The following is a 26,647-nucleotide window of genomic DNA, read 5'->3' on the forward strand; positions in this document are numbered from 1 at the left end:
GCCATCTGTTCATACCCAACTTCCCATATATATTTTTGATATCCAGAAAAGAAACCTCAAAATAATTTCAACTCACCTTTATTCTTTTATGATATCTTCTATATAATTGCAGAACATATAATAGATTTGTTCTTCCAGATCATCATAAAGATACTGAATAGAATGAGCTGTATCTGCTGAATCTCCAGGGCCTAGTTCAGTACTTGACATGTAGTAAGCACTTAATAGTGAATGGTTGAAGAATGAAGGGACGGATGGGTAGGAACTTGATGTTTTGACATCTTCTGATCATTATTTTGATAATAGGTTAACCTCTTTAATGTATAACAATTGGGAACATAATATTTTATACTTTTCTTGAGAATATCATACAGGCTGTGGAAATTACCTGCATCCACTACAAACTAACCAGGTAACTTTGAACAAGCCAGTAGCTTGTATTCTGTGATGGAATTAGAATGTAAAAATGTTGATGCACATTAGGATTCAGAGTTGTAAATAACCAGACCAGTCACAAAACAGTAAAAGAAGGATTTTAGGTTTCTTTGGTGAAACAAAAGCAGGTATAAAAAGTTACAAAGATTTTAGATTTTCATTCACAAAAAAAAAACAGTCATTCACATTTTACACTATACATGTTATAATATAAATACAGGAATGTATTATGTGCATTGAAATGAAAGAGGAAAAATTAAAACCTAATAGGTCAACACAGTGCTCTATTTCTGGGCTCGAGAGCACCCAAAGGTGGAATACATTTAATACAGCAACCAAGAGAACTTCTAAAGACACTGTGTATGAAGGTAGCTACTGTGTTCCATATAAGCCAAAAGATGTTTTGTGGGAAAGAATCAGTGTTGGGTATACACTGTTTTCTATTTGCATTTTATTTGTTGTCCAATTCTCTCAAGGTCGTTTTAAGTGAAATTAGAGAAGGACTCCTAAATGCCATGTTTCCATACAGGATTTTCTTCAAACATTAAATTAAGTGGATAATGATTCTAAGTCATCTTCAGCAGTCACTTTATTCAAATAAAGGGGAGAAAACACAGTGGGAAGAGATAAGGAGAAATTTCAACACTCAACACTCCACCTACCAGGAAGAAATACCCACACTATTTCTACATATATGCCACTTACTTAGGATGGGCAAACACCATTTTCAGAGAGCTATACACTTTTCCACTCTTTTCATAATAAACACTGGATGCATTCTATCCATCACATTATTTAATCAGGGACAAAGTACCTAGATTATATGATTCCAGACTGTGTGAGGGAAATAAAAAGGTTAATGCTGAAAATAACTAGCATACTATGTCAATTTTCAGGTTTGGAGGAAAATAACATCCAATAAATTAAATCAGTATGGCTTACTTCATTTATTTATGTATGCTTCACAGCTGCAGCATTCATACATGAACATTCAAAACTTTTATAAAAGATTAAAATGGTTATATATACAAAATTTCTTTCTTTGAATGTGTGTTGTTCTAACAATCCCCCGCCCTCCAGAGTCCTAGGTCTGTGTCCATTTAAAATGTGTTGATCTGTAACCTGCAAGTTAGTGCTACGAAAGCCATTAAAAAGTAGACCTGGTTGAGTTAATAATTAGCACTTTGACCCCTAAAAAATGTTCCTGGTTGTAGAAAAGTCCCCCATTCAGGCCTTTCTTGTAAGCGAAGGAAATGGAATGCAGCAAAGAAGAGTTCCACGTTGCAATCCCCAGTTCTGTGGGTTATCCCATTAGCCAGGCTTCAGCATCATGTGGAAGCAAATTGCACCAGTGGCTGAGATGGTGTAGTGACCTACGAGACTTTGCGATTGCTAGTTATCCAGGAAAAGCCATCCTTAGTCTTGCTGACAAAGGGCAAGTGAAACCATTTCCAGCCTAAACAAACTACAAAAAGCAGCCGAACCAATGATTAAAGACCTCTAAGGTTCCATAATCATCATTAAATATGCCCAAACTCAGTGTGACTTTTCATTTTATATACAGGATTAAAATCAACATTAAATCATCTTATTTACATTGCCATTGTTGCTGAAATTGAGTTTTTTTAAATAGTACAGTAGGCTGGTATATGTTATAAAATTGTCTGCACTGGAGGCAAATAGAAAACTAAAGAAATTAGACAGGCTGGATATGGTTACATTCTGCCCTCATGTTCTTTCATTTTGTTTGCTTTCCTTTTGAATACCAATACTTTCATTTAAAATGTTTTGGGAGCATAGCAACCCAAAATGACGGGATGGTGGTCCAAAAATCCAAACCCAACTGATAATACTTCTTGAAGTGATAGGAAAGGCACAGGAAGTTAGGACTTTGGCTGAAATGATGAAAACACATATTCGCCATTTTAGGGATCAGCGCCTCGACTCCTGCCACCTCCGGCTCCAACGGTGATCATGTTTTGATGTATTTATTGAATTGTCCTTTGCTGATGAGGAATTTTTTAAGTATTTCTTAGAATAAGTCCTTTGGTATGCAGATGCTACATGGAAGGAAAGAAAGAAAGAAAGAAAACACAACAATATTACTTGCTCCATACCCTAAACTACCGATACCGTAGCTGTAAAATGAGGGTGTCTAGTAGTTGTTATAGCACGGTTGTCCATTCTTTCTAAAGGACCACTTACGGTTCATGCAGGTAATTTTAGGCATAGCCCATCTTCCATTTCCTAGGCAACGGATAGTTGGAAGGTGGCGTTGAATGAAACCTTCTTTGCAGTGATATCTAATCAGGGAGTTGATTTCATAACGAGGTTTCATCTTTCCAAAGGTCTTGGCATTTTCTACAACTGGAGGTTGGCCGCAAGCAACTAAAGAAAAGTAAATTGGGTTACTTCCAAATAATCTAAATATTTCTATTAGTATGAGTCTCTTTTTCCCTCTTTCTCTATGGCACCCACTCAAGCACCTTCACCAAATGCAATCATTTAGAATTAAGAAAATGAAAATTTTCAAAAGAAAAACTGAATATTGAGGCATGGGCCTACTTTGAATCTCAGATTATATCATCCTGAATTGTGTTTTATTAAAGAACCAAAGTTCTAAACAGTCATACATTCATCTGTCCATCTGGAAGAGCTACTTTTCTGGAAAATATCCCACATTAAAAAGTACCTGTCTCCTACCATCCTGCAGCCTGTTAGTATTGTCTTCATCACCACTCCCAAGTGTTTATTTATTACTCATCTTCATTTGGAACAATAATGGCATGTAACAATTGACTATTACTGTCACTTCCCTGGAAAAACCTAAAATCTATAATAATATCATAGTTTCAAGATATAGACAAGATATGGACTCCTAAGTATAAATAAATATCTCAGGTTCCATTATGTTTATTTGTCTGTCTCTTGTCTGTCTTCTGTGTGGAGAAGGGGGAAAGTCAGGACATAGTATTCATGCCTGTTTTGTAATTACCTTATAAATATAAATTTCAACTCTTGAGAAGGGTTACGGTACATTTTAGAATATTTAATGATCATTTTAAATTTACAATGAAAACTTTGAATATCAACAACTTAGCAGTAGTAGAAATAATAAAAAAGAAACAGTAAAAGAAACCTTGCAATTTTGAAATTTAAGAAGCTAGGAAAATTAATTCAACTCAATTTGTATTAACATAGTTTTATTCAACATTAGAGTACTTGTTTTAAATGATGCATTTTTAAAGACTAATTTTTATTAAGTGATTTTGTTTTATTATATAACTATAATAAAAATATTACTTAAATACAAGTTCCCTAAGTGGCATTTCCTATCCATAATTTACTTTAAGAATTTTGATACCACAAGATCATGTTATATTCTTTCTCAAAATAATGCAACTCTTAAATGGGAGAATGATTACCAGAAACCGTGGTACCAAGATGTTTGTACATCAACATCCTAATATTAAAAGTTTACAAATATTAAATTTATTTACATATTCAAACAACGTTTACAACCACATTCTTTTGCAAGGACAAATGTGGGTTTAATTTAAATATTTAGTTCATCTAAGTTACTTATGGCTGACAAAGCAGCTTAGAATGTACTGACCCCATAGCAAACAAAGTTGTCTTTAATGAAACACAATCCAAGCATATACTTTCATTCACATAAGAAATTATCACTCAGACATAACTTAAAAATAGATTATAAAGTCTATTATATGTCTATAAAGATTATAACTAAGAAATTAGAAATATTTTTGCTTTGAGCATTTGATCTTCACAAATTCCAGGAATCACAAGACAGATTCCTGTAGTAATACATCATTTTCCATTAATAAAGTACACTATGTATATGGTACAGTGATAACCTTAATCTGGGTATCTGTACTTCTTTTATTGTAATATGGAAAGCTAATATTAGTTATTCATATGAGCAAATATCAGATAGAATGAGACAGAAGTGATATGGAAGGTTAAATATTATCAACTAGGTAATTCATTATACTTGATTCTGTGCTATGTTGACAAATTGGTGGTTTTTATTATTGCAGAGAAAACAACATACATATTTCTCCCAGGACTATTTATATATGAAGACTTATTATAAAACTAAAATAATACAGTAAGTGCAGTCTGTCAAAGACTGGCAGATAGTCCAGAAAAAATCTGCACATATATGCTTGATATTTGACAGAAGAAATATGGCAGAACAGGGAGGGAAAAGGTCATTTATTTTTTTCTACTTGGACAATTGGGTATCCATATGGAGAAAAAAAGAACTTGGTTCCCTAACTGGGAATACATGGGAAATCATTTCTAGGTAGTTTAAAAATGTAAACATCAAAGGCAAAACTATAAAACATTCAGAAAACAATATAGAATATCTTTCTGATTTTAAGGTAGGAAAAGATTTCTTAGGACACAAAATGTTTGAATCATAAAGGAAAATGCAACAAAATGAAGACTCCTATTCATCAAAAAATAAGTAAAGTAAGAGTAAAGACAAGCCACAAACTGGAAGGAGGTATTTGCAACATGTGTAACGGTCAAGGAATTGGTGAACAGGATATAAAAAGGACCTAAGCAAGCCTGTAAAGTCTGGAAAAGAAGCCCCATTACTCAAATGTGCAGATACCAATCAAGGAATTAAGGATCATAAAAAGTCAGGTAAACATGACCCCATCAAAGGAAACTCCAATAACTGACTCTAAAAATATGGAGATGTATGAACTGCTGGACAAGTTAATTCCAAATAATCCTCTTAAGGAAGTTTAGTAAATGACAAGAAAACACAGACAGACAACTAAATGATATTGGAAAACTGTGCATGAGCAAATGAGAGCCCAGAAATAAACCCAAGCATTATGGTCAATGAATATTTGACAATGAAGCCAAGAATATTCAATGGAGAAAAGACAGTCTCTTCAAAAATGTGCTGGGATAATTGGATATTCACATGTAAAACAGTGAAATTGGATTCATATCTTATACTACTCCTCCAAATTAACATGAGATTGATTTAGGACTTAGATGTAAGACATGAAACCATGAAACTCCTAGAAGAAAACAGGAACAAATCTACTTGATGTGAGACTTGGTAATGATTTTTGGATACAATGCGTAAAGCATAAGCAGCAAAATCAAAAATAAACAAGTGGAACTATATCAAACTAAAAAGCTTCTGCACAGAAAAAGAAACATCAACAGTGTGAAAAGAATAGGAAAAAATATTTTCAAACTATATAACTGATAAGGGGTTAATATCCAAAATATATGGAGAATATATACAACTCATTAACAACAACAACAACAAAAAACCCAAGCCAATTCAAAAATGGGTAAAGGATCTGAATAAACATTTCTCCAAAGAAGATGTGTGAAAGTCTAAAGGGTACATGAAAAGATGTTCAACATCAGTAGTCATGAACAAAATGTAAATGGGAACCACAATGATTTATCACCTCATGCCTGTTAGAATGGCCATCTTCAAAAAGACAAAAGATAACAAATGCTGGCATAGATATGGAGAAAAGAGAACCCTTGTGCATTGCTGGTGGGTTTGTAAATTGGTACAACCTGTATAGAGAGAAGTATGGAGGAGACTCAAAAAATTAAAAACAGAATTGCTATATAATCCAGCAATTCCACTTCTGGGAATCTATCCAAAGGTAAGAACACTAACTTGAAAAGGTATCTGCACTCTCCCCGTGTTCATAGCAGCATTATTTACAATAGCCAAGACATGGAAACAACCTAAGTGTCCATCAATGGATGAAACTGTGGGATACATATACAATGGAATATTATTTGGCCATAAAAAATGAAGAAATTCTACTATTTGAGACAACATGGTTGGGCCTTGAAAGCATTACACTAAGTGAAATGCGTCAGGCAGAGAAAGACAAATGTTTTATGATCTCACTTATATATGAAATCAAAACAAAGAAACAGACAAACTCATAGAAAAGGAGATCAGACTTGTAGCTACTGTAAGTGTGGGGAGAAGAAGGGGGAATTGGACGAAGGTGGTCAAAGGATACAAACTTTCAATTATAAGATAAGTAAGTATTAGGGATATAATGTACAAATGACCATAGCTAATACTTCTGTGATATACAGGAAAGTTGTTAAGAGCATAGACCCTAAGAGTTCTCATCACAAGAACATTTGCTGCTTTTTTCTTTTCTTCCTTTCTTTTCTTTATATTATCTCTTTATGAGAAGATGGAATGTTAGCTGCACCTTTTGTGGCAGTCATTCCACAATATCATCATGCTGAACACTTTAAACTTATACACTGATGTATGGCAATTATTTTTCAATAAAACTAGAAAAAAAGTCTTTTGTATATATTATAATCCTCCTTTACAAGTATTTAATTAAAAGTAGAACTACTTTTAAATGAAATTTTAAAGATGTCTAAAGAATTGAAAGGAAAAATGAGTATCTTTTAGAAATGTTTATAGATACTTTTAAAATTCCTAAAATTCCCCAGAGTACTGATTAACGAAGAATTAAGTCTATATTAATAAGAAGCAGACAAGAGGGAGATAAAATGCAGGAATAATTTTGTTTTGTTTTTTTCTCCTTTAATGAGGTAAGGCCCAATGTTTGATAAATCTTCTTCCCAATTGGGAAATGTAAGTAATGATTCTGTTTTTGTGAGCCCTCTCTAGCTATAGGGCAGTGGTTCTCAACCTGGGGCCATTTTCCTCCTCTCCATCACCCCACAGGGAGAGTGAGAAACATCGAGAGACCTTGATCGTTGCTGCAAAGCAAAGGAAGGAGGATGTGAAGTGGGGGAGACTACTACTGCCATTTGGTGCAGAAAGGGCAGAGATGATGCTGGACATCTCTAACGCACAGGGTAGCGCCCCCCAGCTAAGATTATCTGGCCCAAACTGCCAATAGTGCAGCTGTTGAGAAACCTTGCTATACGGAAAAATAACATAGGCAATATAAGAATGTTTGGATTGCAAAATGAAAGGCGTGACTCCAGGAAATACTTGGAAACCTTAGAAGGCAAACATGACATTTGGGTAAAGATTGTTCATTAAGGACTTCTTAGAAACAGGGAAAACAGCAAATACTTGATTTGCTTTTTTCCCAAGTTCCATCACAGAAGTTCTGAAGTAATGCACATAGTTAGGAAAGCTGCTCACAGAGAAAGGATTTTCAGAATGAATTCTATTTTAGATAAGAGCATAGCAGAGCAAAGCAGTCACAGATAACAACTGAGTTTCATCTCAGTTTTGGGTACCTTATTGTTCTTTTTCTTCTGATAGAACTTCTTATTATTGGTGTTTAAGTCTTTCCTAAAATAGCTATACAGGATGTATTTTTTGTTTCATTATTTTTATATTCTAAGACAAATAAATTAAATGAATTTTATATTTTGCATTTGTACTTTGTCCTCTTATTTGAGGTAGATAAAAGTCTGTGTCTAGAGGCAAACTATTCATGTTCTAATATTATTATCAATTACCAACAGGTTAAAAAACTATCGAAATCCTGTTTTTTTAAGGAAGAAGTCTATACAGTGTGTCTTAGAAATTCAAACATACTGGCTAATGAAAAACACACTTAACAATCAGCTTTCTTAATTTTATCTGTATAATGTCAACTAAGCAATTCTCACTACAGAATTTACATTACAAATATTTTCATTTTATCATGTCTTGAAAGTATTCAATAATAGATACAGGACTGGCATTTTTGTTCTGTGGTTTATAAGCATGCAACGAGCTTCTCGGAGAATGATTAAAAAACTCAAATGCCTACAAAGACCAGGCACTTAATCAAAACGTGGAGAACTGAATAAGGACTTCAAGGCACTGGGCAGCCCCACACCAGGAGGGCGGTGGCTTTCACTCCTGGGACTTCAAACCACTAACAAATCTGCCCGGGGACCAAATGGTACCGGTGTTCTTATTTTCTTAAAAAAGTAAAAAAATCCAGATTATTTAATGATATATCCCTTTTTTTTAAATGTTGACAACTAAGATTTTTCTTTTGTTCTCCTCATCAAAATAAACTGGTTTATAGGCCGTTGGGATAGCCATTGTTTTAATTAAAGATACTGCCGGGTTATTTTTCCAAAGAAATGCTACATTGTTATCATAAACTCCTGAAATCTGAGGTGGAAACATTACTGAAAACACTGAAAACACACTTCAATCATATTGGAAGAGTGCAACATTCCAGAGCAACAATAGATGCCTTAGGTAGTGACCTCCGTCTTCTGTCTGAAAGGAAGTTTATTCTTCCTGAATACACTTGGTAATTGAAATGCAAATTAAGTATACATTCTTAATGGGGTAAACATTACCTGTTCCTTTCTTGCAGGTATAGGTGAGGTGGTAATTGCAGGGAACATCATTCCACTGGCCGTTCTCATGCCAAATGATTACAACACAATCTTCTCCAGCAGAAAAGAAGCTGTCTGGCTGGTTGGGCCTCCAGTTCTCATATTGCTATAAAAATGCAAGAAGATAACTAACTACTTGATAGTCAAAGGGTAGCATATTATACGAGGGACAGTGGTATTACAGCCCAATTGAATTAGAAGAACTCGACAATTTCTGTTGAATGATGTAGCCAAAATGGTTTTGGTAGGAACTAAACACATTTTTACACTCTTAAGTGGAAAAAAATATATGTATCTCAAAGCCTCTCTTCAACAAATACATATTTTTTTTTCCTGGCAATGAGATATCTGAGGAATTTTGTTTTAGTTATCCTGGATTTATAATATATAATTGATGTTCAATTTAATAAATTTAATTATGTTATTATTAATTGTAACAGCATTAATGGAAGTGGAACTTGAGAAAGAAAATCCATTATCTCATCACTCCAGTCGATCATGCTTCCTCCCAGCCCTATGTGTACATATAATTTTATGTAGCTGTGATTATATTACAATAGAATTTTTATTCTTTCTTTTATATCTTTACCACTATAAAGAACCTTCCCTTGTGTTATCTAATGGGACTGCTTTTGTCCAAATTCATTTGTGTGGTTAAAAAATTGAGATATTTGCTGTTTATTTTTTTATTTTACCCAATACATCTATACCCATGACTTTATATTCCATTTTTCTGTGTAATTCTGCTTCAGATGTGATTTTTATGTGCACTGTACAGTTGAGTTTTAACTTTGTGATCTAATCTGGAAGTTGTTTTCTCTTAACTGGAACATTCATGCATATTGATATAAAAATATGCTTTTAAAACTGTATCTTACTATAAATATACATTTGCTTTCCTGTGTACAATGTATATTCAGATAATGAAAAAGAATTTTATTGACTTGGTGTTTTTCTATTGGTTACTTTTATATCTATATCTTTAGATGTTGTCTATTGATTCCCTAGTCTGAGCAATGATATATCACCAGAACTATTTCTCCCCTTCCATCAAAGTAAGACATGTCATTTATTTAGCACCTATAATGGATTAAGTGCTTTTCTAGGGATTTGGCATGCATTATCTTTTACAACAATTCAGCAAGATTGGGAGTAACTTGGACCTTAGAGATGTTAAGTACCCAGGACTTTGGGGTTTACATTCAATGTTTGGTTACCTTAAAATGTTGCCTCCAAGTTGGAAAAAGACAGATGCACCCCTATGTTTATTGCAGCACTATTTACAATAGCCAAGAAATGGAAGCAACCTAAGTGTCCATCAGTAAATGAATAGATAAAGAAGATGTGGTACATATACACAATAGAATATTATTCAGCCATAAGAAGAAAACAAATCCTACCATTTGCAACAACATGGATGGAGCTAGAGGGTATTATGCTCAGTGAAATAAGCCAAGCGGAGAAAAACAAATACCAAATGATTTCACTCATCTGTGGAGTATAAGAACAAAAGAAAGACTGAAGGAACAAAACAGCAGCAAAATCACAGAACCCAAGAATAGACTTAGTCAACAGTTACGAAAGGGAAAGAGACTGGGGAGAATGGGAGGGTAGGGAGGGATAAGGGTGGGGAAGAAGAAAGGGGGTATTATGATTAGCATGTATAATGTTGGGGGTGGGGGAAAGGGGAGGGCTTTGCATCACAGAGAAGACAAGTAGTGATTCTACAACATCTTACTATGCTGATGGACAGTGACTGTAATGGGGTTTGTTGTGGGGGGACTTGGGGTAGGGGAGAGCCTAGTAAATACAATATTCTTCAAAAAAAAAAAGTTGCCTCCATATCAACCAATAATTATATGAAAAACACAATCCCTATGCCTATTGAAAAATAACAAATTTTGGTGAGATGAAAATAATACTGGACTATAAATACAAGAGCAGTTTCCTAGTCTCAGGTGTCCTCTTAACTAGAATGTGATATGGGACAAGTTTGTTTCAGTGTCTCTCTGGCTCAATTTGAGCATCACTTTCCCAATACACTTTGCCTAGTGTCATGTTTCTCACCACATCTAATACTGACAAGACCAGTGGAGACAAACTGCCTTCATATGCTACAAATACAGATGCAGATTTATATAATGGTTAATGTGACTACCTTTTCTGGGCCTACACATCTACTAGCCTTTCCTCGAATTTAATTTAAAGTAAGGCTGTGGTTTGATATAATGAGTTAAGAGTTTTTATTTAGGAAAGATAAAGTCAGAGAAGAAGGAACTGTATGTAAGAGTTTAGACAATTGTTCTTAATTCAGAGTATCCAAAAAAAAAGTCCTATTATTTACTCCCAATGGTATCATGGCTATTTTTATGTCTTTTAAAAAATGTATAATAAATATACTAGAGAATATTTTTTATTTTTCTTTGTTCTCAGAAAAAAAATCCGATTTTTAAAACTTTCAAAAGAGTAAAAACCTAGATCTTTAATAAAATGATTTGTGAGTAGACCTTAAGTTGGAACCTCAGGATTAATGGACCTTCTACTTTTCCTTCAATTTATTCACTTAGTTTTGCCTTAAAGTCCTCCTCCATTTTCCTAAAATTAAGATAGGAGATGAGATCTCTGCTATGTGAAAAAACAGGCTTTGAAAAGTGATAAAATTATAAAGAACTAAGGAAAGCTTAAAAAAGCTTTGTCTTTTGTCAAAACAGAATGAAGGATGTTTTTATTTCTCTGGTGGAAATCCAAACATTATATGGATTTAAATCCAACTCTCATAGCCTGAATGGTCCCACTGGGCTACCCTCCAGCTGGACCTGGGAAGCACTCTCAGGGGACAGAAGCTCTCTGTGACCGGCCAGTCTCCCTGCCGCTAGGAACTGACATTCGCTCTTCACTGGGTTACTGATTATTCCTCTATTATCCTTTTCTTTGCTTACCTCCCTTTCCTTATCATCTCTGACCCTACACCCACCAAGCCTTTTTTCTTCCTTTTTATTGCTACTCTCCTTTAATAGATAACAGACAAAGAAATAGAAATCGAGCGGTAGAGCAGACCTACGGAAGTCATACTCGGCCTGTTGCTGATGTATGACTGAGTTGTCTTTAACAGATGAATTAAAGCAGGATAAACTAAAAATGAATTAAATTAACAAAAGAATAGGAATTCCTTAAAACTAACAAATATCTGTATTTAATAATATAATACTTTTTTATGGTCAAAGATTCTAGAGTTCTCTTAAGTTGAATTTTGGAGCTCAATACTCTCTAGCTTACCTTCTAACAAACCTCTTACAGGAAACCTGTAAATGTCCTCAAAGGTGGAAAAATTTCCAACATCTCAGTAACATATGCAAAGTGCAATGCTCCTTCCTTCCCTGTCTTACCCACACCACCCAACTTCCTTCCTTGCTTTATTTCTTCATAACACTTACTACCTTCAATATCCCATGAAATGTACTTATTTATTATATACTTTTTTCCTTTTTTCTCTTTAGCAGAATATAAGCTCACTGAAGATAGGAATTTGGGGTTCTTTTGTTTACTACAGTATCCTCAGTGCCAGGAACTAATCCTGGCACATACTGGTGTTGTTTAATAAATAATTTGACATTTAGAAATAATGAAACACAGTGTGTTGCATTCTTTCCCCTCCACACCCACCCCTAACGTGAGATGGTGCTGGCTACTAGCAAAGGACAGGGGAGATAGTCACTGACAAAGCCAGTAGAAGCAAATAACCATTTTGGGAAACAATTGGCAATACATATCACTTCTAAAATTGTATTCTAAAGAATAATCAGAGATGTGAACAATGTTTAACCTAAAATACTATTCATTTACTTGAATACTACATTTTTCTTTATCTAAAATGCTAGCAGTACATGGGGGAAAAAATCTATAAAGTGAACATATAGTCAATGAAATATGGTATAGCCAAATAGTATATTATATAACCATTAAATAACTTGTTTTTGAAGAACATATAAAGACATGAGAAATAATAACACATGAAGCTAAAATTGAAAAGCAAATTACTAAAAATATACAGTGATCCAAATTATACACAAAACTCTCAGATGCAGGTTTGTGTGCATGTGTGTGTGCAAAGGGCCAAAAGGAAATTCAGGAAACTGTTATAAAGTTTATATCTGAGTGATATGAGACTGAGATAGTATTTTATTCTACATACTCCTGGTGTATTTTTCCAAGTTCCCTAAAGTGAGCATGAATTATTTTTCTAACCAGTAAAAGCAAACTTAATAAAATGATCTATTAGCTATCAGAGAGGACTTACAGATGTCCTAGCAAACCTTTTCTTAATCTTACCTTTCATCAACAAATACTTCTTCACATTAGCGAAGTCACTTGACTGCCATGTATTTTGCAGCTAACGTTTCCTCCTGACCCTCACAATAACCATCTCATTTTCACACTGAAATGAGATTCAGAATCCAGGCCACTGAAGTGATTCTCAGGACTTAGGCTGCCCAGACTCAGACCTCTGGTCAAAGATTTAATTGTTTTTGGTGGAATTACATTTGGCTTGCAATAGTGATTTAAAATCTGTGTTCTGTGTTGTTGCTTGGCAGAACTGTGGCTTCATGGTGCAGGACCAAATTTCAGTCTGTGGTTTTTATAAAAATGTCTGATACCCACAGGCATGTCCCACTATTACCTCATATCTGATAGCTCCATTGTGAAGATTTATTTTGGCTAGGTTACTGCTTCATGGAACTGCCAAACTGGCTTAGCAAAGGAAACTCCAGTTTTCTGAACAACTTTCTTTGTTTCCTCTTGAATTCTTTATGGTCTTATTAACATCACTTGCTGGGAGAAAGTGTATAAAAAAATAAATCTTTGACTTTAGGTTTAACAATGTATTTTTTTCACTGAGGTTAAATGTAAGGACAGGATCTCTGCTCAGGAAATCAATTCTGTGCTATAGGAATGTCATTAAATCTCTCTCACATAGACAGTGTCTCATACATACAGAAATACAGATTCTTGGAATGAGCAGAGACAAATTCCCCCCTCCCATCTGTTTTTTTTCTCCTCATTTGGGATCATAAACAAACATTCTGGGTGATGTATCTGGATCAACCCTGTTCTAGGGCTGGACGGGCAATCTAAGAACTACTCCAAAAAGCTGGCATGGCTTGGGGAGAATGTATTTAATACCAATGAGAAAAATAAATGCTGATCAGACCTCTTCATGTCTGTCTGTGTCTTAAAGACTCAGATTTCCTATCCCAAATGCATGTCGCCTTCTCCAGAGACCAGAATTAGATAAATGCTAGGTCTGAAAAGAAAAACCTAAATTTCTTTGCATTTTTGTTCTCTTCTGATGGAAGAGAAATTTATAACATAAAACTCAAATAGTTGATGTAGGAGAAAGTCAGCTCAGATGTGAAATTTTCTACATGTTCCATAACACACTTGGCATTTTATTGAGACAATAATTTTACAATTGTGAAACTGCTTAATGCTGTACATTAGATAAAGTTGTTTATTTTTAGAGTTCCAATTAAATGATAAATAAATCTCTGTATTTGTAAAAAAAAAAAAGTGCAAAAGAAGACAGCCATGTCAATAAATTTGTATTTAGTAAGCTTTCAGTTATTGTTTTCTCTTTCTTTTTCTCCCAATTAGCTTCAAGCAAGTCAGCTGCCAAAAGCATAAAATGATTCAAAAGCCCTGGCCAAAATCCAACAGCTAAGCACAGTTCTCCCACATGAAAACTGTCTCTACAAACCAGAGAATTCATTTTGAACCAATCCTAATATTGAGAGGAAAAATTCAGAGCCAGCTGAAGTTATTCATCAAAATCTATCAAAGTTTATAAATGCTTAGATTACTTCATTCCAAATAATCTGTATTTTATTGCCAAAAATTTATTTCTGTCTCATGCACTTCTAACATAAAAGTGCTCTTCTGGAGCACACAGGACTTGCCTTCCAGTCTACATTCTTCAGTCTGAGAGAGACATCAATTCCACAGATCTAAGAGGTACTTGACTAATTTTTCTGAAGCACAGTGGCTGAAGAGCTTATTCACTCCTTCATAGTTCTTTGCAAGGCTCCGACCTGATTTAATCAATACCCTTGGTTGGGGGCGAGGGGATTATGAGTGTGTTTGGGTATGTGGGTGGAGTCTCTCTGCTTTTAAGAGTTAAGAGCAATCTACTAAAGTCAGACAGGGTTTACATCCTGTCAAGGTGGATCTCCGATTATACAGTGTCTAGGAGTCCCAACTGTCCTTTGAAGATATCAGACAATCTTTTATCTTTAAAATGCATACGGCACAGCATATTCAATGGCCCCTGAAATCTCAGTAGATAACTACATCACAAGCATGAGCAAAACAAACTGATGATAAAAAATGTAATGTAATTAATTGACCTCTTCCTTATGCAGAGATATATAACTGCCTTTTTTTCTGAGGTTAAAAAGACATTATTTCAGTAATATATAAGATTTAGTAATAAACCAGGTACTTTGCTTGTTTTAAAAAAGGAGTTTGTTGTGTTCAGCTTTGAGCTCAGTTTTCAGTTAATGAAAAGAAACAAGACCATCCAGTATCAGTCAGTTACTGTTGTGACCGTCACATTCCAACTGGTTCTGTACACGATATGTATATAAGCAAATTGATTTATGAGAAAGTATGCAAACATTTTTAGCACCAAACATTGGGTGCTAAAAATTAAAGGCTGGAACAAAGAAAGCTCTTGAGCCATCGAGTGACTTACTCTTATTCTTGCATGGAACATTCCAAAACAGTATTTTTTTTCACATCAGGATTTTTTTTAAAGCCTTTAAAAGAGAATGTAATTCAAAATCAAAGCCCTGAAGATACAAGGTTATGTGTCAATCTGTCATGGAGAAAGAATTCCTGGAACACTGAAGAATCTTGTTTTTAAATACCTTTTATCAGCATCTTAAAACTAAGAAGTTTTCAAAGCTACTGGTCAATTGAAAACTTAATCAACAACTAGCTCTTCTCTATAATATTTGACCCATTTCAAGTTCTTCTCAATGAGATTTATAATTTCTTAACCTGGTCAAATAACTACAAAGACTAATCAAAGGGCACCAATAAGTTATCCTAGAGTTAGACACTGTGTTTACAATCCGTTGGTTTCATTTCTTCTCTACTGCAAAGGAAACAGCATTTTCACAGACACTAGTAAAGTTCACCTTTACTAGTGAGACACAAATTTGAGGTTTACCACCATTACACACACACACACACACACACACACACACACACACACACACACACACACACACACACATCTACAAATACAGTACTTCTTGGCACCAGGGAAGGCTGTATCTGAGACCTTTGGGAATGCTCCTATCCACGCAGACCTGTGGAGCAGATAGGTTCCCAGCATAAATACAATGGAGAAGATCCAAAATCATGAAACGGTTAGCAGAGTAAACAGTAACAGACCCCTTGAGATGGGAAAACTGAGCTGTCCAATTGTTAGACTTGATAGCTAATCAACAATTCTTACATATTAACCAGTTATCAGGTACAGTCCAAATCTGTGCCTGAGCAAAAAAGCACAAATTATTTCATACTGTAGATCTTCAGGGTGTCACATGTATAATTGTAACTTCAAATCTTGAATCTGCATCTGCCACTGGCCTACTCTATCTACTTGTCTACATATTTAGCTATAATTTTTCGGCTTGATGAAGTCACCTTTTATTCTTTAAAATTCACTCTAGTTTAGATTTTATCTTAAACAGCCAATTAAAGGCTCTATGTTTTAAAACTATTATGGATTTTGCCAAGCACATTTAAACAATCACACACATTCCATTGATAAAAACCATTCTTGAAATTTTCCCAGTGAAGCTATTCAATGATGTAATATATTATTGTAATTGTTGGGACAATTTATTAAGGCTTCAAGCCATAATTGGAATTTTTTTCCACAAACAGTCCAGTCACTGTTCTCCACCTACTCTCCCTACCGCCAAACACTGCTAATTTAATTCACTGTAAAAAATTGTGGTAAGAAAACCAAAAAGTCCTCTAGGTTTGTGTACTGAGGGAAGTAGCCAAGGAAAACTTTCTTCTGGATTCTATAATTGTGTATAAAGTGAAGATATGGGAAAGGTTAGTCCTAATATTTGCCTCAGTTGCTAGGGTTTTTACTAAACATGTGACTGACTCCACAAGATAGCTTCATGCTGCATTTGAAACATCATCTCATTTCATATTTAATTTTTAGACTCAAAATGTAATGCAACTCATGCTAGAGTTTTTAAACCCAAAGCTGCAGGAACTTAATTCACAGAGAATTATTATCCTTGCATAGATCTAAGTGAAGTTTGGGATGTGAAGTTTTGAAATGCAAAATACAATATGGCCACTAGGTGGTGATATCCATCCACTATCATACTATGAATTGTCAACCAAGTTACTTAAAACAAAATATAGAATACCCCCCAAATTATGATTATTTACTCCATGCGGCAAAAAGGATTAAAGTATTATCGGTAATGGTTCTCCTCTATTTTGTAAGGAAAAGCATGAAGAGAACGTTTTGCGGAAAAATGGACCTTAGCTAAAACAGTGTTCACCAAGCTGATGGCACTCTATTCTGTTACAGGTCATTGTACCCATTGTCTGAACTTTCTATCTTACTAAAATGTTCATCTACAAATAAATTATTTTTATCAATTTTTTCCTTTTAAAATTATTAGATGATTTGCGTCAATGGGGAAATTGCATGAGAAGCAAGCCAAATCTATACTATCCACTTAAATCCTCAGAACAAGGGAGATCATAAGCAAACACCTACACATACAGATTGGCGTCAGCACTGTGATTCACACTTAGTTTGTTTTTAGGTAAAAAGTTGTCTTGATTAGCTATAAAAACATGACATCTGTACAAAAAGCTGACTTCTCTGTGCAAACTCCTTTTATTACCTGGAACTGTTAGTGCCATTGCTCTACGACAAATAACATCCAAATGCCATCAATGCCAGGGATAAGCAGATGATGCCACCAAAGCGTAAGAGCAAACTCCAAACAGAAAACACTTTCCCAAGGGGACCGCATACCCTTTTGAAACATACGCTGGTAAGAAACCACCTTTTCACGAAATCAAGAACTCAGGATAACCACTCTGGGTTATCCCCAGCCTTTCAGAACACAGGTCTACCTTTGAGGAAGCTGGGAGGACTACTTATCACAGAAGTCCAAACAGTTGGTAACTTTAAAATGACTTTTCTTCCTAGATGGCTGTGGCACACAATAGGCATTTGTTCGCAGTCTGCAGTCTGTGGGGGGCACGTTTCACTCTGTTTTATTTAACTGGCTGGGGCAAGTGACCTCATGCAAGGCAGAGACAGACCCTCCTCCGACCCTGTCCTTGCTTCAGGTTACTCTGGTCTGGGTCCTGATTTATTTATGTTTTAAGAGAGGTTATGGTTTTGCTGTTGTCTTTTAGTTAAACAACCAAAGGAAAAGAGTGGCTTTGTTTTAAAAGAGAAAGAGACGTTTGTTTCGGTGTTGCCCCCCTAAGCTGGCAGCTGGAGTCGGATTCTACAGACACGAACATGATGAAGGGAAGAAAAACTAACTTGGGGTCTCCTGATAGTTGTTAACGTGGCAATATGCCCATTATTTTCCTGGCTGGCAAATCCCTGTGCAGGAGAGACGATCTGCCAGACCTTGAGCACAGCACTAATCTTGTGTAATGGTGTGAGCTCACAGCCCTACAAAGCAGCAATTATCAACAGTATTTTCCGAAGGATCTGAGTTACTCTCACTGTGAGACCACGTGGAGAGGGTCCCGGGCACAGCCCCACGGAGCAACTTGAATTTAATCCCCACCATGAATGGTGCCAGTGGGCTCCTGTTCCCGAGCTTGTCTGCACAGGTCTTCAGTCAGGAAGTGTTAAGATCCAAGTGCAACATGAACCTGCCAAAACCCATCCAACTTTTTTTTTTTTGCTGTTGCTGTGCATTGATTGCCTTAAACTAATTAGCAATTACATTGAAATATTTGTGTGTCATTGTAAAGCTTCATACAGCACTGTTGGAAAAGTATCTGTGAGAAGGTACCACTGCATTGATCAATTTTCTTTTTTTTTAGGATAATCCTGTCAATAATGAAATACTGCTTGACTCATGGTTAGCAATCTGCACTGAAGTAAAGGCAAGGCGGAGATGAAGGCTTTGGGTTCTAGAACTACTCTGACTCCTCACAGTCCACACTTAGAAGAACCAGTTCTTTGGTTTAAATCAAGCTGAACTGCAACACAAGCAGAAGTTTTCATTAAGAGCTCAGTGGTCTTTTACTGAAAAGAAACTGAGAATTCTTTGCACTCATGAGTAACGTGTTAAGGGATGAAGAGACAGCACATTTTCCTTGGCTTTTAAGTTACTATAATGAAGCCTGTGAGGTTTGACATAATTAAATCAATGTTGCTCTGCAGAGTGACTTGTTCACAAAGAAGTGGCATCTGGCTTGGAACTAAACCTATAGCCCAGCAGAGGGACCTCCACCAGCAAGTACTTTACAGAAAGTCTCCTAAGACTTTCAGGTAGAAAAAGGAAAACAAGTGTTTGGTCTGTGGGTTTTGTTCTGCACTGTTCTCTGCCAAATCACCGACAATCCTTCCAAATGAGCAGAAACCTAGCGAGAAGCTTGGGAACACCAGGAATCAGTTAATACTCCAGATTCTCTTTTCAATGTCCAACACATCTGGGAAAGGGAGGAGGATAGGAACCTTTGTGTTTATAAAAGGGTAATGATACATTCCTGCAGGAAAACAATAATGGTTTATGGCCTGTGATTTGTTACTCCTTTCCTCTGCCCCTTTCAGTGTCTCTTCCTGGGTAAAGGGCTATTTCTTTATTGTTTCTACCTTTTTCAAAGCTGGTTTTTCTCACTATACTTTGCTTGACAGACTGATGTGTTTATTTATGAAAAAGAAAAGGGGCCTCTGGATTTAAAGTCAAATCTAAAACCAATCTGGCGGGTCCTATGCATCAGCTCTAACCAGGAGTGCAAGTGGCATCCCAAATTTTAAGTGAGCCAGCTTGCTAAAGGTGGACCATGCTGAACAAAATGAAAAAAAAAGAAAAAGAAAAAACGAAATTCAGTTACCCTCCAGAAATATTTTTCAAGTAGGATTTTTAAGTACAAAAGGATTTCTTTTCAATTAGCCTTTTACAATCTATGTCATAATGGTCAAGGGGCAAGATGCAGTTGGTTAGAGCTAGAAAAGAAGATATTTATGGATCTGTGAATTAGTAAGTTGTCTGAGAACTTCCTGACTAGATTCAGACAAATGCAGAGGAGAGGAAGTCTTTCTGTTTTCTCCAAACAGGAGAGAAACAGGGGGACATGACAGCTTCCAAGGATGCTGACCAGCCAGCGGCTTGGCAAGGGTCGACACTGAGTGCTGACGAAGTAGCGATGACAGAGGGAAAACGTGAAGGAGGCATAGATGTTTTTTAAATGTGTAAGAATAAAGTCAGGGCCTTTATTTCCTGTCCCACAAATCAAACTCTCTAAAAGCTCCTCAACACTTTTCAGAGGGTTCTATTCAGTCTTCAACCTCTGGACACTACTATCTAAGGTGATGTTTTTCTCTGTGGTAACTGCAGCTGATCTGCTGAAGCATCTGCTCTCAGTAGTGAAGGGTAAGCTTGAGATTGCCACCGGATGCACTAAAGAGAAGAGGGAATGGAGCAAAGTTCTCCCCTCACAGGAATTTATTCCTGGAGGTTAGAGAGAGGAAGGAGCAAGGTAGTGACAGGTTTACATCTCTGAGGTCCATGGGTTAATGATGAACCACTGGCTGGGGAGATGTGTGGTAAGAAGTACTAGGATGAAGGCACCTAATCGTTCCCAGTATCTCCCTAATTGTGATGTCAATGAGCAAACCATAAAATGTGGTTGAAAAGAAAGTTGTAAAGAGGATTTTACTAGAAAACATACAGATAGAGAAACATAAAGGATTCCACAGTGTTTCCTGGTGACCGTCCGCACTTGGAAGAACAGAGACTTTGATAGTGGATGAATAAATAAAGCTCTGTCCAACTTTAGGCAACCAATCCATCCCTGGTCAATGCACCAATTACATTCAGGAATGAGACCTCTTTTTGCATGTTTCATTGTATTTTGGATTTGGATAATACAGTTTTTTAAAGCCACTCTCTTTCAGAAAGTATAATAGAATATAGGCCTATCTTGAAAAAAATTCCTCCTTCCAAGTTTTGAGTAATTGTTGGTTTCCTAAAACTTCATGGAAACTCTGTCCTGATATAACTCAAACCTGCAAGGGTGGGGAAAAGTTTGCTCTCCATTTTTTCCTCCCAGAGCTTGTTGCACATGTATTCTCGGGACAGCGATGGGCAGGACTGCCAGCATTTCCAGGAGGAATGTCTGTTCTCCTTTAGGCTAATAACTTGTGAGATGCATTACGCTCCGTTATACACTTCTGTTTTTGAGGGACATTTTTTTTTCTTTTCACCATATTTGATATCCCACCTATTATGTTTTTCACACAGGTGAAACTTTAAATATTTAATTTAGATAAGCAAGAATTTAGTAAAAGACTTCATTGGTCATTTCAGGATTCAAAAGAGAGTGAGCTGGTTGGGCAGTGGGTGGATATTGATACCATTCAAAGAACATTTATTAACTATCTATTTTTGTCCACCAGTCTGCTAGCTGCTGAAAAAAAATAGAGATCCAAGTTAATGCAGGCCTCAGAAAACTCAGTGTTTGGGAATTAGCCCCACAGGGGTCAGTGGTAAATAAGAAGAGGACACAAAGGCCTTCTGGAACACAGAGGGTGAGCTCTTAGTCACAACCAGCGAGGAAGGCTTCCTGGAAGAAGCAGACTCTTGACTAAGCAAGATATTTGAACATTTATTAAATAAAACTAGGGCAAGAGGTGAGAATATTCTAAGCACCAGGGAAAGTGGATATAAAGACATACAGGAGTGAGATGCCATGGCTTATTCCAGAAGCTGTATTTTAAGATGAGAAAACTTAGGAAAAGGCAGATGGAGTTGGTGGACTTGGTATGCCATGCTAAAAATTAGAACTTTTCTCCTGAAGGCAAGAGGAAGACATTGCAGAATTTTAAGAAGGAGGGAAGAGTATACAGCAAGGGGAGAGGAAGGTCATAAGCCCTGGAAAACAGAACTGGGGAAAACACTTCAGACTAGTCATTCATTTAACAGTGGGTTAAAGAAAAAACTTCAAAGTCAGCTAATAGTAAAAAAACTAGATAAGAAATGTTTGTTTAAGTTCACCAGCTTTAATGTGTATTTAACTCGGATGGTTTAAGTTAGTGTCTTTGAAGACATTACTTGTGTGACAAGTAAAGTAATTCATTATTGAAGTTATTTGTCAGGGTTTCTAATGAAGCCTTTGGGGCATTTTGCTGTTAGAGATCAATAGTCAAGTTAAAGAATAACTGGTTAGTACAAAACCAAGGGACAAAATGAAAACTAAACTCTGTTATGAGAAAATAACCATAGGAGAAATCACAATGGTAAGGCTAGAACCAATTTTACTTATGAGTATACTTCTGTGAAATTTATTGGATAAACACCTCAAATAAATAATAAAACATATTTTTAAGCTATAACAAAAAACTGAATTTGGCATTTTATTAATGATACTAATGTCCCAATAGAGGCCAGTAGTGTGGAATGAATCAATCAGAATCTGAAGAAAAAAGGACAACTTAGTTAACATGGTCAAATAGCATTATTAATTTAGTATAAGCATAGCAATTTAATTAGTTTAGCTATAGAGCATAATCACACTAAATATGACATAATTACACTGCAAGTTTACTGGAAGCAAAGTTCGTTTCAAGAAAAGAAATTACTAAAATTTAAGACCTAACGTAAACTTGTTTTTACTGAATTGTAAAACTGAGTAACAAAAGATCATGTATGGTAAATATCAAAGGTTCTTTTTATTTTAATAGTGCGCTACCTCCCAAGAAGAATAAGCCCTAACAAATCTTTCAAACAAAAAATGGAGATGCTGGGGATGGGGAGAAATCACTCTAAAACATAAACAAGTCCTTAAAATTGCACATAGTCAAGTTAACACCATTTCCAAGTGTATACAGATACTGCTCTCCCTGATGAAGAGTTTACTATTAGGGACATTTTCAAAAGCAAGACATTTGGAGTAAACAGTGAAATAAAGAACGACTATTAATTAGAGTCAAAGGCCTGAGCACATATGGAACCTGTTAGGGGGTCGGTGGCTGTAGGAAGAACTACAAACGCGTTTGAGACACCTAGGCTGTCTCTGAGAGGAAGCGATAGAAGCAAGGGTGGTTACAAAAGCAGAAAATGGGCCAGAGATCAGTCAGATGGGAGGGAGAAGGGCTGCTGGGCAGATGGTCTCTTCTGTTCCAAGATGTTCAAAGTTAAGGGACACTCCTTAGCACACTTATTTTACACAGAGAGGGAATTAAGAAGAAACGAAGGGTCTGCCAGAGTTTTTTCTGGATTTACTTGTGTCATTTCATTTCTTTGATAAACTTTGCTTGTTTACGTAATTCATTTGCTGCCTTCTGCAAACCAAGGCCCTTATTTGGTGCTCTCTCCATAACCCTTATGTTTCCATTTTAAAATGTGAATTAATAAAGAGTAAGGTTCTTGGTTACATTGTACAGTTACCTATGTTAGGTTATGTTATCTTCCTCTAAAAATTTCATAGGACTATTCATATATCTTTCTTGACAAAGGTCAATGCTTGCTTATTTACCAAGTTTAGGACCAGTCTAGACTATGGAAATGGTAATTAAATCATTTTCTTCACAGTATTTTTCAGTCATTAAAACTTAAAATTAATGGACAAAGATTTAAAAAACAACAACAGTTGAGGTGGCCGGCTTCAGGTAGCCGAATGATGACATGTGATGAGCCAAGCTCCCCTGAATGGCATTTGGCAGGGAAGATAAACTCCCTGAGATACTTTACAGACTTCCCATAGCTGCCAGATAAAAGCCCAGTGTCATTAGCAAAGAGCATCAGCAGCACAGGGCCTTATCCTAGACACCACGAGAAATAAAAAGCAGGCAAGAGAAACACTTCTCTGGAGAGCTGAATTGCCCTTGGAGAGACCAGAATAGACATCAAATACCATTAAAAAATGTTAAGAATGAAAACATACAAACCAATTCTATACAACCCACAATAGATTGGAAATAGTTGGGGACTTGATCCAATCAGGTCAGTATGACATAAATGATAACTTACATATACTCCACCTGGCCAAATGCAGCCCTTGTAGGCTCAGGGGAACATACAGGGACACTTTGAGGTAAGTCGTGGTCCAGGTCGATAAGGCACAAGGAAGCAGCAACCATAACTGGCCGCCTGAGTCCTTGGCATTCTGTCTTCGGTGGTACAACTGGAGCTCACAAGGATCTTGCACTTTTTACTGGGTTTATTTATAAGGGAAAATTTGTGGGAGGAAGCCTTACTAGTGAGTATCCTAGACACCCAATCTGTCCCACAGCAATGAGGCATGCATTCAACGAGAGAAATCTCATTAAATGCCTAAACTACTTAATACACATTAACAAAATTATATAAGTTTTAACTCTCTGTAATATACAGAAAAAAATCCTTTTAATTTTTATGCTCACTTCTCAATTAAATTAACCAAAATGTCCATCTTCAATTTTATATGTAAGGACTCATGCCATACCAACCACTACTGATCTAAATGAGCAAAATTATCCCCCTGAAATTATCATCCATTTCAGCAAAGTGAACACATACAGATGCAATGATTGCAGGTTCACCATCCAGCTAGAACAATTAGAAGAAAATAAGACTATTGATTCAGAACATGTGGTTCATATATACCTTACTGGGAATTTATTTTATGTGGACAATCTACCTGCCTTATTTTTTTGCATCTTGCCAAAGTACCTACTTAGGAACTTGAATGACAAATCAGTGCTGATTAAATATAAGGGGTGATGACAGAGAGACAGAAAGCCAGGCTTTATTTTAAGGTTACTCACAGAAAAACGTAGTGACTTTATTACATTTTAAAGTCAAAGAGATGCCAGCCAGGAGAAACTGGCTTTAGAGTTTAAGTTCAGGTCTGAGTTCAAATATTGGCTTCACCACTTAATAGCATTGTGACTCTGGGCAAAAATCTCAACTTAATTGACCTTCCCTTTTTTCACCCATAAAACATCTAGTGCCTCTCTTAAAGTTTATCATGGGGCATAAATAAATAAAAAATGCTTAGTGTAATGACTGACACAGAGATGAACTAAGCAGTGTGTCCACAAGAAGGCAGAGGAGAGTTCCTGAACAGAGTAGAACTTCCAAAAGCAGAGATTCCTTTGGCATCAGTTCTAGGATGAACTTTACATTTCGCCAAACTCATTAAATCCAGATGAATGGCCGGCAATGAATGAAATTTAAGCCGGTAATTTCATACCAAAAAGAGCTTAAAAATTATTTTCAATTTTCCCTCTTATTTTTATCTAATTTAGAATTTAATTTACACTTACTGTGTAGCCCAGTGGACCCCAACTTTGTCTGTATTTTAGAATAAGCTGGGAACACCTGGAAAAAATCACCGCCAGCAGTTTTGCTTTAATGAATTTGGGCTGAGGACTGGGCACTGGATGTTTAACTATACCCCCCAGGAGATTCTAATCGGCAGCCAGGGCCTAGAACCGCTAGTATAGTTAACCACTTTTGCTTCACCTGTCCGGACTTAAGAACCAGCCTATTTAAGGTTGTAGCCAGAATTACCATTCACTCCTTTTCTGAAGAAGTAGAAAAATCTAAAAAACTATATAATTAGTCAGCAGACTTGAATGGAAGGAAATCCACAAGGGAAGTCCACAGTCATTTTTGAGATGAAAAAAATAGGCACTTTTGTTTGGATAAAAATCAGCCATGCCTTACAGCAGGTTTCCAGTGCAATTATGTAAGAGGGAGAGGTTTTATTTTTTTTTAAAGGCCCTTTCTCTTACATTCATTCTTTTCCTTTCTGCTTTGAAGCTCTGAAAAGAGAGATCATCTAAAAGACAGACGTGAGGCAATACCGCTGATCATGCAGGTTTCCAGTTCAATGGAAAAATCCGATACACCTCTCTCGTAAAGAGAGAGCCACAGCGACCCCAGGCTCCAGTAGTCCGACCAGTCAGCATGAGCTCTGAGCTCTGTTCTAACCCCCCTTTCCCACTAAGTGACGCTGAGCAAGTCACTTAGCTGGTCTCCAATCTAATACACCTTCTGCAATACGAAATCAGCACACAGTACAAAGTTCCTAGAATTGGTGTCACTTCCATGAGCTGCTTACCAGCATGCTGCCATCAGTCCAACGGAAGTCATGTTCAAACATCTTGTCATTGAGGCCTATCCACTGATAATCATGGCCCACACCTAAGAGAGGGGAAACAACACAGACATTTTTACTACCATTCCCATATAAGGATGAAATGTAGCAAAGAAAATTATTTTCAGAGTGAATCATGTGTCCTCTTTTCTGGCAGGGTTTTTGTTTAGTGGCTCATAAAAATCTGTCATAGTCTGACTATCTTTTGTTTTTCTGCCCAATGTGTTTTAAACTAAAAAAGCTAATGCACCAAGATTGTGTAACATTGAAATATCAGACATAAGGCAATAATTTCCCTAGCAGTATATTATAAATCTTTTTCCATCCTTACTTATCATAAAAACTTTCCATTTATTTATTTATTTTATTAAGCTATGCCATTGGCAAAAATTCAGTGACCCAATAAAAATGTGACAGATCTCACCTATGGTAGCCTTGCTTTGGAAGCCAC

At 36.1% G+C, this 26,647-nt stretch overlaps 1 protein-coding gene across 4 annotated transcripts in view; it reads right to left on the reverse strand.

Moving 5' to 3' along the window:
- Positions 1–522: 522 nt before the first annotated feature.
- The window catches only part of VCAN (versican), a 102,955-nt gene continuing 76,830 nt past the window's right edge, over positions 523–26,647 (reverse strand). For all 4 annotated transcript variants that reach the window (XM_017675803.3, XM_073234425.1, XM_073234427.1 and 1 more), the window contains 4 exons: positions 26,161–26,243; positions 8,773–8,917; positions 2,641–2,823; positions 523–2,495 (listed from right to left, as the gene is read on the reverse strand). In XM_017675803.3, the coding sequence (XP_017531292.2) occupies positions 2,368–2,495; positions 2,641–2,823; positions 8,773–8,917; positions 26,161–26,243 (539 nt within the window). In that variant the 3' untranslated portion in view covers positions 523–2,367. The remainder of the gene's footprint in view (positions 2,496–2,640; positions 2,824–8,772; positions 8,918–26,160; positions 26,244–26,647) is intronic.

This window comes from Manis javanica, chromosome 1 (genome assembly GCF_040802235.1).
Source record: "Manis javanica isolate MJ-LG chromosome 1, MJ_LKY, whole genome shotgun sequence".
In the NCBI taxonomy this organism is placed as follows: domain Eukaryota; kingdom Metazoa; phylum Chordata; class Mammalia; order Pholidota; family Manidae; genus Manis; species Manis javanica.